The sequence below is a fragment of the Bidens hawaiensis genome, unplaced genomic scaffold (genome assembly GCF_021521415.1).
Source record: "Bidens hawaiensis isolate Kalapana, Puna unplaced genomic scaffold, B.hawaiensis_p1.1 tig00054070_1, whole genome shotgun sequence".
NCBI classification, from domain to species: domain Eukaryota; kingdom Viridiplantae; phylum Streptophyta; class Magnoliopsida; order Asterales; family Asteraceae; genus Bidens; species Bidens hawaiensis.
The window spans coordinates 1-12729 of record NW_027499743.1 but is presented as its reverse complement, the minus strand read 5'-3'; the positions used below and the strand labels follow the sequence as shown (position 1 = coordinate 12729).

The 12729-nt window shown below is 36.9% G+C and overlaps 2 protein-coding genes across 2 annotated transcripts; one reads left to right on the top strand and one right to left on the bottom strand.

Annotated features, from left to right (window-relative positions):
- Positions 1-3274: 3274 nt before the first annotated feature.
- On the top strand, positions 3275-5520 carry LOC143600411 (uncharacterized). The gene is made up of 6 exons (XM_077078108.1): positions 3275-3588; positions 3956-4048; positions 4149-4382; positions 4489-4591; positions 4989-5218; positions 5304-5520. The coding sequence occupies exons 1-6, from the start codon at positions 3275-3277 to the stop codon at positions 5518-5520; spliced, it is 1191 nt and encodes a 396-aa protein (XP_076934223.1).
- Positions 5521-6512: 992 nt separating this feature from the next.
- Positions 6513-8243, bottom strand: LOC143600412 (serine/arginine-rich SC35-like splicing factor SCL30A). The gene is made up of 5 exons (XM_077078109.1): positions 8042-8243; positions 7888-7965; positions 7262-7423; positions 7028-7162; positions 6513-6934 (listed from the first exon to the last, which is right to left on the bottom strand). Exons 1-5 carry the CDS (start codon positions 8212-8214, stop codon positions 6628-6630), a joined length of 855 nt encoding a protein of 284 aa, XP_076934224.1. The 5' UTR covers positions 8215-8243; the 3' UTR covers positions 6513-6627.
- Between the last annotated feature and the right edge of the window lie 4486 nt (positions 8244-12729).

Genomic DNA, 12729 nt, shown 5'->3' with positions numbered 1-12729 from the left:
GGGTTTTTCTTAAAAAATATCTAACCCGAAACCCGACCCTATTAAGGTTCGGGTTATTCGGGTTTCGGGTTAGTCGGGTCGGGTTAGTCGGGTTAATCGGGTTGATCATGTTACTTTATAATTTAAGTTCGTTATTATGCTTATAACTCTAGGGTTGCAAAATTTCTCATTCCACCCAATTTTCAATGACATTCACAAGTAATAATCTAATAATTACATATAGGATTGTAAACGAACCAGGCGAACATGAACAAAGGAATGTCCGTGTTCATTCGTTTAACTTTAAACGAATACGATCATGAACACTTAATCGAACATATATTTGTGTTCATGTTCGTTAGTTTAAAATTAACATGTTCATGTTTCTTTATAATCGTTCATTTAAAATCTAAACAAACAATTCACGAACATAAATGAACACAATTAAACAAAGACAAACGAACATGAATGAACATGTACATAAGTTAACGAAAACAAACATACATAAACGAACACAAATGAACGCATTTAAATGAACACAAATAAAAAAATATAAACAAATTATGGCGATATAATTTCTAAATGCAAATAATATTTAATAATTTATATTAATATATAAACGAACATGTAAGAACGTAAACAAACTTAAATGAACGATCATAAACGAGTGTTCACGAACATAATGAACAAGTGAAACATTTGTTCATGTTCGTGCTTTTATTTTAAAAGAATGTCTAGTCTAATGGTTCATGAACAAGAAAAATAATTAACTCCTCTATAAAATTCTTCGTATTGACTTTTTGGTTCTTGTTTAACATTTTCATTATTGTATTTGAAGTAAAGTATCATCACCAATCAGGTTATTCGGGTTAACCCGAAACCCGATTTTTTTTCAAAAATGAACCCGAAACCCAACCCTATTAACAATTCGGGTTATTCGGGTCAACCCAAATAACCCGATTAATACTTTTTGACCTTGTTTAACCCGACCCTAATTAGCTTATTCGGGTCGGGTTGAGTCGGGTTAATCGGGCTCGGGTATTTTGGACACCCCCAAGTCCATACGTTAAAAAAATATAACGAATATGTTAACAAACTAATATATATGTATTAAACAAAATAAAATCATGTTAAAAAATAAAACAAATCATTACAAAATATAAAATTTAAAAACTTAAATAATACCCATGACTCATAAATTACTAGTGAGAGGTAGGGGGTTCAAACCTCACCATCACCAATTTATATGGGAGATATGAGGGATGACCCTGGCTTGCAAGGGTTCGAGTCCTGATCTCACCCGGTTTTACCGGCTCCTCGCTGTCGTGTCATTTGGCGGACGTGGGGGTCGGGTTTTATCCGGTGAATTCCTCAATAGATGGATCGCTAGGGGCTCCGTCCGTCCGGATTAGTGGCCAGCTCGGGCTACCTTTAACCAATGGGGGGGCGCGTACAGAGTACCCAGCGTTACTTAGTTGGTCGTTCAAAAAAAATACCCATGGCTCAAACTAGTTAATATAATAATTAAATACTAATTACCCAAAAGCAAATATTAATGCGTGCAACTGAAGTTTCATACGATATCATCCTACATGATTTTGACATACCAATCATTTTGTTAGTTGTTACCTTTATCATCACAAACTTTTACTTTATACTAGATTTTAATTTGAAATCATTTGTTTTTAAAATCTAGCACTTTTGGAATTTACACTTTTAAGATTTTTTTTTAGAACGATCAACTAAGTAACGCCGGGTATTTCGTACGCAGCCTCCATTGGCTAAAGGTAGCCTGAGCCGGTCACTAGTCCGGACGGATGAAGCCCCTAGCGGTCCACCTATTGAGGGATTCCCCAGATAAAACCCGACACCCACGCCCACCAAAGGCACGACAACGAGGGACGCTAAAACCGGGTGAGATCAGGACTCGAACCCTGACAAGCCAGGGTCATCCCTCATATCTCGCATATAAATTGGTGATAGTGGGGTTTAAACCTTCTACCTCTCACTAATAAAGTGAGTGCTCTACCATTAAGTCACATCCAAATTATACACTTTTAATGAGTTATTTTCCAAATTTAAAATATTATTTATAAAATGATATTGGTATGATATTGAGTAGACCCGACTTTGAGAAAGCAAAAAAAAAATCGGGCTGAAGGCAAAAAAATTTTTAGGCCTTAAGTAAAAAGAGTTTTTTGTTGGGTTTAAACAATTTATTTTTTATACGGGTTTACTTGGTTATAATTGGGTTGTGTAAAAAACTTTTGTATAAAAAAAGGATTAAACATGCGTCAAATGAGAGTAGAACTCATAACTTTTGAGTTATGAGTAATATCCATTTGTTACTAGACCAAGCTAGTGGTTATGCAATTGAATATAAACACTAAATATACATATTGTTTTAATAAAAATACATATAATTTAAAAAATAAAAAATTTGGGCATAGCGGGGTTTCGGGCATGTGGTCGTCGACTACCCAGCCACACCTTATGGCCGGCCCTGATATTGAGGCACTAACAGTCTAGGACGTTGGGCTTTGCTAGTGCACATATACCGTTTGTTTGAATATAACATTATGGAGCGACTTGTTTTCTATAGTTGTGTGAAAACATTAGAACATTATAAAGAGATTTTGGAAGCCATAATCGCTTATGTTCATGATACTAGGTATATCATATTATAGAGTGTTTAAACACATGTTGTGATGTTAATAGCATATTTTTTTACACCATTATCTACGTAAATGAAGACTTTCACCGTCTGTATTTGTTTTAGCCATTTGGTTAGTACTTTTATCAAGGGTGTGTACATCACTATGATATGTGTTCAAATCATCAAAATGGTAAGTGTTTAAGACTTAAAGTCATTGCAATATGCAAGTCGCGTGCTTTTATTAATATAATGGATTAGCTGTCGATAAAAAAAACAAATAAAAAACTATTTGTTATAGGAAATGGCACCCGAAGAAAATTCTTCATAACCTAACAATATTTACAAGATAAATAGAGAGTACGGTTATAAGAATTTTAGAAAATCTAACAAATTTACTTAAAACACATGATTTAACAAGCAAGCTCGGTCAATTCGTCCAATACTAGTCCAAACAGTTCACTTGATGTTTGGTTTAACAGTTTAACCGTTCACTCCAACTTAAAAACTTAAACTCGCCATGTAAATCAAACCGTTAAACCGTCAAACCAGAACCCACCCGGCCCGACCTGCTTAATATCTCTTTCTTTAAAATTAATATATAAACCCACATCACATATTATTTTCATCAAGGCTTCAACAATGGCGATCTTGAAACCCTCAAGAAGTAAACCCAAATCATCCAGATCTCCAATTTACTTACTCACGCTCGCCATCTCATTAATCGTCATTATCTACCTCCTTTCGTCGCTAATCTCAACCACTGGATCAAACCCACTTCAAACACCCATTTTGCATTTGAACAATAACCCGAGTAAATTTAAAGAATTAGATAAGTTTCTGTATTGGGGAAATCGAATTGACTGTCCCGGAAAACATTGCGAGTCATGCGAAGGACTTGGGCATCAGGAATCCAGTCTCCGCTGTGCCCTCGAAGAAGCAATTGTTCTAAACAGGTAGTTTTAAGTTAATTTGTTTGATTACTATGAAAAGTTTTATAATTTGGTTCTGTATCGTAGTTAGTAATGAGATTGCTTCCAATTTGAACTAAACTGTAGTGGTCTGATACTGGTACCGAAAATACAGTTACCCGTCCATCAAGTCTGTATAGTTCTAGTTCAGTCCCGCTAGAAGTGATCCAATCTTGTTCGGTTCGGTACCGGTATAGCTATGTTACTAGTATTCGGGAAAAAATATATTATCTGTAATCATAAATAGTTTGAATTGACAATTAGTTTGATAGACAGAAAGAGAGAAACCTAGATCAGATGAAACCTTAATTTGCTTGAATTTTAACAAAATCAATGTAATTTGTTGTTGCAGAACATTTGTGATGCCTTCTAGGATGTGTATAAATCCAATACATAATAATAAAGGAATTCTGCATCATTCAGATAATGTTAGTTCGGAACAAAGGTCAGTTCTTTACTTCTTTTAGCTTTCTTATTAACTTCAATCCATCAAGTTTTTGCAATGAATATTAATATAATATACAAATAAATTACTGTTAGTTCAGGTGGGCTGCAAGTTCTTGTGCCATGGACTCATTGTTTGATTTGGATCTTATATCCAACACGGTACCTGTAATTTTGGATAATTCGAAGAAATGGTTCCAAGTTATGTCAACAAGTATGAAACTGGGATCTAGAGGAGTTGCTCATGTGGAAGGAGTTAGCCGGGCCGAACTTAAAGAAAAAAGTCAATATTTCAAGATTCTGCTTATTAATAGAACTGCAAACCATCTATCATGGTAATAATTAAAAAAACTCCAAAATAGTTTATGTTTAGTTTAGGTGTCTTTTGGATTTATTATTATTTTGTGTTGTGTGTAGGTTTTAATCACCATAATAATTCAGGTTTATGGAATGTAAGGACCGGAATAACCGTTCTGCTGTGTTGTTACCGCATTCATATCTTCCTACAATGGCTGCCAAAAAGCTTAGAGATGCAGCTGATAAGGTCAGTGCTGAATATTTTACTAACCCGACTCCTTTGTTTTCAGTCCTGTAAACGAACCAAACGTTCAGCGAACTGTTTGGCGAGAAGTTTGTTTATGTTCGTTTATTAAATAAACGAATGAACTGAATTTTTTGTTCATATAAAGAAACAGACGAACATGAACACGTGTTTCGTTCGTTCATTAATGTTTGTTTATTTTCGTTCAATTTATGTTTGTGTATGTTCGTTTAGAATGTTAACGAGCGAACATGAACAAGAAAACCCGTTCGCTTAATTGTTCGTGGTCGGTTAAAGTTAAATGAATGAACACAAACATGCCCCGTTCGTGTTCGTTCGGTTCGTTTACAGGCCTATTTGTTCCCAGAGTATCTGATCAGATTTGTTTTAACGAGTCCAGATTATGTCACTTCTTGGTGATTATGATGCTATTCATGTCCGTCGAGGTGATATCTTAAAAACTCGAAAAGACCGGTTTGGTGTTGCGAGGACCCTCCATCCTCATCTTGACCGAGACACACGTCCTCAGTTTATCCTTTGTAGAATTGCGAAGTGGGTCCCGCGTGGACGGACATTATTTATCGCATCTAATGAGAAGACACCAAATTTCTTTTCTCCTCTTTCTGTGAGGTAACTTGTTAAAACTTGCAATTATATAAAACATTTGCATTCATTTATTTCATTATATGTGAAATACAATTTATGTATAATGCAGATACAAACTGGCTTATTCGTCAAATTATAGCGAGATATTAGACCCGGTAGTTGAAAATAACTGCCAGTTGTTTATGATAGAAAGGCTTATTCTGCGTGGGGCAAAGATGTATATAAAAACATATAAGGAGACCGATGCGGATCTAAGTCTCACTGATGACCTGAAAAAGAACATGAAGATATGGCAAGAGCCTGTTTATACAAAAGACGGATGCTGAGGTTGTTACATTTTTGGGTTTTTAGTTATTTTTTGTTATCCATTGTAAAGCGTCTGTTGCGGACTGATGGATCGAGTGTTTAAATGTTCTTGTATATTTCGTTTAGAATTTGTACACGAGAACTTGTGGGTTTATTTACATGGAATTCAGAATTGGTGTGTAGTTTTGGAAGGATTATTTAACGCAAATACTCTTTTACTATAGTGTTATTATAGTTTGCATCAGTTAGCCTATGTATTCTTGAAGCTAAATGCATTTGATAGTTCAAATTCAGCAGTTTTGTCAAAAGATTCCTTTGTGGTTTGTTTTGGATGATTTATAATTTATGATAATATACTTTCTTTCGTTTCATGTTTTATCTATCTAAATGTTTTCTTAAAACTCACTCTAGCTAGAAACTAAAGAATCAGATACTAGAATATCACCAAAACGAACCCTAGTAAGTCAAAACGAGCCTAGTTAAGCTTATAGCCATGGACTACTTGTTCAAACAGGCATAGAGCAATGTCAACAATTGTTTTAACACTCGGGTTTTACCTCTTAGTCGGATCATGTATAACATCAAATCAACAAGAGTATTAACTAGTAAATGTGGGTGGTGCGCATAGTCACATGTTAAAAAATATACGATAAACTAAAGTTGTTCAAAAAGCTCATGGATCGAAAAAGTTTGCTCGATATGGCTTGGTTTGAAACAAAGCTGAGCCGGCTCAGCTCATTTTGAATCATATTATTTTATATGTTGAACACGTTAAGTATTTTGTATTCATTGTGACTCAGACTTTTATTCGGCTGAAACTTATTCAATTTATTTTTTTAATACGGAGTCAAATGACAAGCTGAGACAGCTTGGTTTAAAACCAAGCCATGCATGAGTTTAAACTTTCATCCTGGTTTAAATCGAAGCCGAGCCTGAGATTACCTTCACTTGGATCAGCTCGTGAACAGCCTTACAATAAACAAAACATTCATCTAAAGAAAGGATGAGCATTTAATTATAAAATACCATAAATCAAAACATTAATAGAGTTATAACAATTGTCCAGCAACATCAATTTCTCCAAACAGTCACATCCACAAAACCTATCACACTCCAACACACCAAACTCAAGGGCTAGGAGAAACATCCCTTTCCGGTTCACCCCGAGAGTAACCACGCCCGTCAGGGCTACCACTACGGCTCCGACTTCGGCTAACGTCCCTTGGTGCCCGCCTTTCCCTAGCCGGACTACGGTCCCTCAGCGCCCCCCGCTCCCTTTCAGGACTACGGCTTTGACCCCTTGACCCTTGGTAAGGCGGAGGAGACCTGCTTCGGCTCCTTGACCCACCATCATAAGGTGGAGACCGGTCTTTAACCGGAGACCGTGAAACCAACCTTTCTCGGCTATGCCTTTTTTCCTCAGGCGAAATAGACCTAACCACAAAAACCAGCAAAAGAGTTACAAATAATAATTTAAAGTTTAAAATATGTAATAAAAATATGCTAGATTTGATTATTGTAGCATACCTCGCGTGCTGCCTTCTCTTAGGTGGAGGAGAGTACTCGCGGCTGCGAGATCGTGATCGAGCGTACCGCGGTGGCGGTGAGCGGGAGTAGCGAGGTGGCGATCGTCTGCGGTCATTAAACCTACCACCACCGCCCCTGAAACAATATACAGTTATACAAATCATCAAAAAACCACATATCATTGAAACAATAATATCAAATTGATATACGAATTTTACAAGTCAATAAACGTACCTTCGTTCCCTACTTCGCATGTCAGTTGGCTTCTTGCGGTTTTCCTCAGCAAACACAACAGTCATCTGTCGGCCTAAAAGGACCTGACCGTCCATCTGGTATTTTGCTTCAGCAGCATCAGCAGGATCAAGAAACTGAACAAAACCGAACCCTCTCGGCTCCCTGCAAAAGATTTAAAAACTTGGATTACAAATTTTTTACTTTAAAAACAAATCATTGAAATAATTAAGTTTTAGTGTATCTGTAAAGGTCATCATCACAAGGAGATAAAGCAAGCGCATGGCTGCTGACCTTGCAAAATGTGAATATATATATGACTTGAAATTCTTCAAGACTTGAGAAATCTTGATATATTTCCTTCTCATCTTTAACACCCATCTTGAACAAAACTCTAACTCTACTTGATTGGTACTTGTTACAACTGGAATATTACAGAGGCCTTAAAACTTGACCGATGTCGCTTCAAAACGTTTTACCTCACTTCAATGTTGTATCTCAACAACTCGAGACAGCAATTAGATGTTTTTAAAGTTTTTAGTGTGTCGAAAAGGCGTAAAGTAAAGTTTTTTAGTGTGTCAAAAAGGCGAGATATAAGGATCGTGAACGTGCGAATTATGCCAGCTCACCCGCTATGATAATCTCTTGGCAGATAGATGTCCTTTAAAGGACCATATTGTCCAAATGGCCTCCTGAGGTCTTCAGGGCTGCAAACATCAGTCATTAGTTAAATAACAGAACATCTTATTATAAGTAAACGAAATAGGAAGAGTAAGAACAAACCGGCAATCATGACGAAGATTGCGAACAAGAAGACTGGTTGGAAGGTCTCTTTCACGACCGCGGCTGCCACCGCCATAACCGCCACCGCCATAGCGGCCTCTAGGGCTAGGGCTTCTTCCCCTTCTCCCATGACCACCCCTAGGCGGTGAAGGCGAGTAGCTCCTTCCACCCATTTACTAAAACCCTGTTCAACAATAAAGAAAACATGTATCGGTAAACAAAAAGATGAATGTGTTACGCAAGCAAGGTAAGTCAAAACAGAATTAAACGTGTATTCTGGAAATAAATAAAATAAATTTACATGCTTTTGTCAACTAATTCACACATTAACACATGAAGGGCGGTGTAGGTGGAACCAATTTTACACTTCCTTCTTTGCATTTCCAGCATCAAAAAAACTTGAGTGGAAAAATCCACAAATAAGTATAAGTAAAAGTAATAGAGATGATCCCAGTACTAAAAATCCCAATTTTCCACAAATCTTGGTGCTGGCACCGAAGTCAAAAATTCAGAAAATACCAGCATTGTACCAATCCCGAAACGTCAAATAGTCAAGTACCCGTTTTCCCATCCCTAGTAAGTAAGAACAGTGCAAGTTACCTATTAGCATCCTATCTAAAACCCTACCTACATCTTTAGTGATAAATAAAAAGCTAAATAATTGATCTCAATTTTAGCTGTAAAATGGCTAAAATCCAGTCTTCTTATCCTTAACTACAGACACTAAAGTAAAGTTCACAAAGATGAAACTTGTGTGTATAATATAATATAATATAATATAATACAATTCACCAGGTAGGTATATAGGTCTGTCTAAAAGCTTAATTCTAAGCAGAAAACACATAATAATTAATAAAGAGTGAGACTGAATAGAAAGAACATACCTGCAAACAAAAAGGATCTGAAGTTGACCGAGGGATGTTATTTAACGGCGGGTGTAAGAACAAAACAAAACAATATAAGCTGCCGGCTGCTTGCTGGTTTTATTATCTAGGGCAAAGCTTCGTCTAACGCGTATGCAAATAACACATGAATAGACCTTTAAGTAATTTAATTATTCAGTTTTTACCTTCTTTTTTCTACCTTTTAAACTTACTCACCACAATTTTTATTTTATTTACCGGTTTATTTACTAAACTAGTTCAGAATTTGGTTTATTCTTATTATATTATAAATAAGTAATTTTGGTTTATTCTTCATTCAAGTATAACTAGCTTGGAGCACACTTTTGTTATCTAGCTAACGAGTCTCTACAATCATAAGCTCACGAAGCTTGGACTGAGGCACCGAGGGGCCGAGCTCAAAATGTATACAAAATTTCACAAACAAAGGGGGCCGGGGCTCAAATTTTTGACCGAAAAAGGCTAAATTTACACTACGTTTAAAAATTTTCGGCCGCGAAAACGGGTGTAAATTACACTACTGCGCAAAAAAACAGGGGGGCCGGGGCCACCCCGAGCCTCAATGAAGCTTCGCCCTTGCATAAGCCAGTGAGTGTGTATAATTTTTGTAATAATTTGTACAAGCGAATAAAAAACTAAGTGCGAGTAAACCAAACGTGCTAGTGTTATCTTGATTGTTTGATAGAATGGGATCATCATGACCATTCATCTGCTCATCTTTGATTTTTATTCATCTCATTCCCTCTTTCACTCTACTTTATTGACACCACCACCGTTAACACCGTCGACGCAACCACCATTGTCACTACCGCTTTTGTCGCCGTCTCTCCGCCACCACCGTCACTATCGTTGTTGCCGTCACACAGTCGTTGCCATTTTTTTGGTAAACTTTCTTTGTTTTGAGGTTGTATATTTTAGTTATTTGTATTTCGCTCATTCGTCTTTTCCGATTAAAATAATGATTTACTACATTCCCATAGGTTAACCGAAAATAACAATCAAATGATATACTCAATTTTAATTCCCTCGTACATTTCGTTCCCTAGTCATTTATTTCCCTTATCCATTCCGTTATCTATTACCAAACAGACTTTAATAATAAAATAGACATAGTGAGATAAGTTGTTTTCCTTTTTTGTCAAAACTTATTATTTCTATTGCAGCAGTATGTGCACGCCATGGTAATCACGATTCTCAACGTAATATTGGTTTTAAATAAAAACGTCATGTGTTTGTGTAGATGACATCGTCACTTTTAAGAAACAGTGCAATTAGTACACCGATGATTCGGCCAAATGATAATTCCTGTTAGAAATTGACTAGTCTCGCTACCATATGTCTACAATTTCTTGAGGTCAGCTACTTCACTTTTATGTTTCATAAAATGTACTTTAACGATACAATGAATCTTGGATTTAAAAAGAAAATATTGTGTACAAGTTCAGTGATAACTATTGATAAAGTTATATACTTAGCAGCCCATCTTTTATCAACTAGGTTTGGTAGAAAATATAGGTAGATAGGGAGGATGACCATTGACAACGAGACTGAAATTGTCTTAATCACGTCTAAAAGCTAATTTAAATCCTATTATATTGATCAAACTAAAATTGCTTTTAGTAATGATTATTTTACTTACGTTTATCTATATAGGTTAAACATGTTTACGTGTCAACCTATCTAACTAAATCGGTTGACTAGTCGTAGTGTTTTATTAATCGGCTTAACATGTCAACATGTTTAACTAAACAGGTTGTCGGGACGACATGTTTAATAAATAAATTGACGGGTTGATTTGTTTAATTAAACAAGGTTAAACATGTAAATCTGAACATAACCTAATTAATTAAATAGTTCGAACCTAAATTTGATAGTTTTCTTATTTGCCGTTTTAAAAATAATCACTCTGCTACCGACGCATATACGTGTAACATTGAAGAAACACGGATCCAATCCCCGGGTATGGGTCCTGGATCCAATGAGTCTACGGGGTAAAGTACGATAATTACAACTAAGATATGAGTAAAGCTTCCCAAAGTCCAATGACCGGAACCTGCAAAACAGACACCGTGAGTCTCGTTACAGGAAGGACAAGAGGGGGGGTCTTCCTGTAACCACCCTCCGGCGTGAGAATCAGTAACCTTCGTAAATGAAGAAAGTACTAAATTAAGCAGACTAAGTGTAGTCAGAATGCAAGTGAGTGAATGAATACCTCATACAATTTGACAAGGTATTTATAGCCGAAGGATGTAGGAAGATGATTGGGCCATCTGTCCTCTTCCAGAAGATCTTTGACAACTGCCTGGACGCGTGTCCTCTTGTGATAGGTTGAGCTATACGTCCCATGTGCATGGGCATAACAACCTGGACACGCGTCGCCCGATGATAGGATGGATTGCACCCTGGCCATGTGCACGGTTATAACAAACTGGCCAGGTATCCTTTATTTATTGGCTGTTCAGTCACGTATTCTCCAAAGAATCATGAACCTTCTTCTAGAGAGTATTTGAGTTATGACAGCTGTCCCGCTGGCCTTGTCTTCCGACGTTTAGGCGGATAGATATCCTATCCTGCGTTGACTTTTGAGGAAGCCGGGATGCTTCCGCATGTGTTATGAGGACGTTCCTCCTTATTCGTGATATGCGGGTGATCCATGTGTCCCGCGGGTGGTTTATAAGAGGATTCTCTGTAACCCGCGGGTGATACTTAAGGGTATTTGGGTCTTTTTGGTACCCTACCTCGACAAGTCCCCCAGTCCAGTGTTTCTTCCGTGTGAAATCTTTATGCGGGTGAAATTCTGGACTTAATGCGTTTTGGGGATTTTTATTGTTCAGAAGTTAGGTAGAAAATATCTTCTGATGGTATGGATAATCATGAAAAAGGACAAGTTGACCACTCGCAGGCGCTGTGAACAGGTGATGGGACGTTTTTTACGGCTGTCACTGTACCGACTGTACAACTTTTTCTCTTTTTTGAAATTCCCGTGTGACATGGCAGTCACTGGTTGGATGATGTTTTTCTCTCTCTACTGTTCATAATCCCATCGCATTAATTGCGATTGGTATAAATAGTGAGAGTTATTTTCTATTTGAAGTTTTATCGTCTTTATTCTCTAGCCATCTTTTTGCTTTTCTCTCTGATAAAGTATCAAACTTTCTTATATGTCCTCCTTGAATCTTCCTAAGATGTCGAACGTTCAAACAGAGGTGACGAGATAGAGATTTTATGGGATTATTCTGACTATGAGAGGTTGTTAGAGACTTATGGTATTCCATTAGAGTGGGAACCAGAGTTCCCAGGCCCTGGTTCGATAGCCAGTTTCCCACCTCCTGGGAAAATGGCTTTGTATTCTGATTACTTTGTTCATGGGAACTTTCGTTTACCTATAACGAAATTCCTTGAAAAAGTGTTAACCGTCTATGAGATCCATATATCCCAACTGCATCCACGTGCTATGATGCGAATTCGTCACTACGAGTTTGTATGTATAGCACGTGATATTGTACCTCATGCTGACCGACTTCCAGTTTTTTATCGTCTTGTTAATCGTAATGGCTGATACATATGTCAAGAAGTTTCCGATCGGCGTATCGGATATGAAGTTGAAAAGCTTTCTACGGACTGGCGGAGCAAATTCTTCTGGATTTCTAAAGACGTTATTGTGACATCTGCCCTGATCCGACCCGACCCAGGTACCCGTTTCTCTGACCCGATCTCTTTCTTTTATGATTTAATATTTATTTATACTTATATTTTACTTTTAATAATAAAAATATATATTTCCTT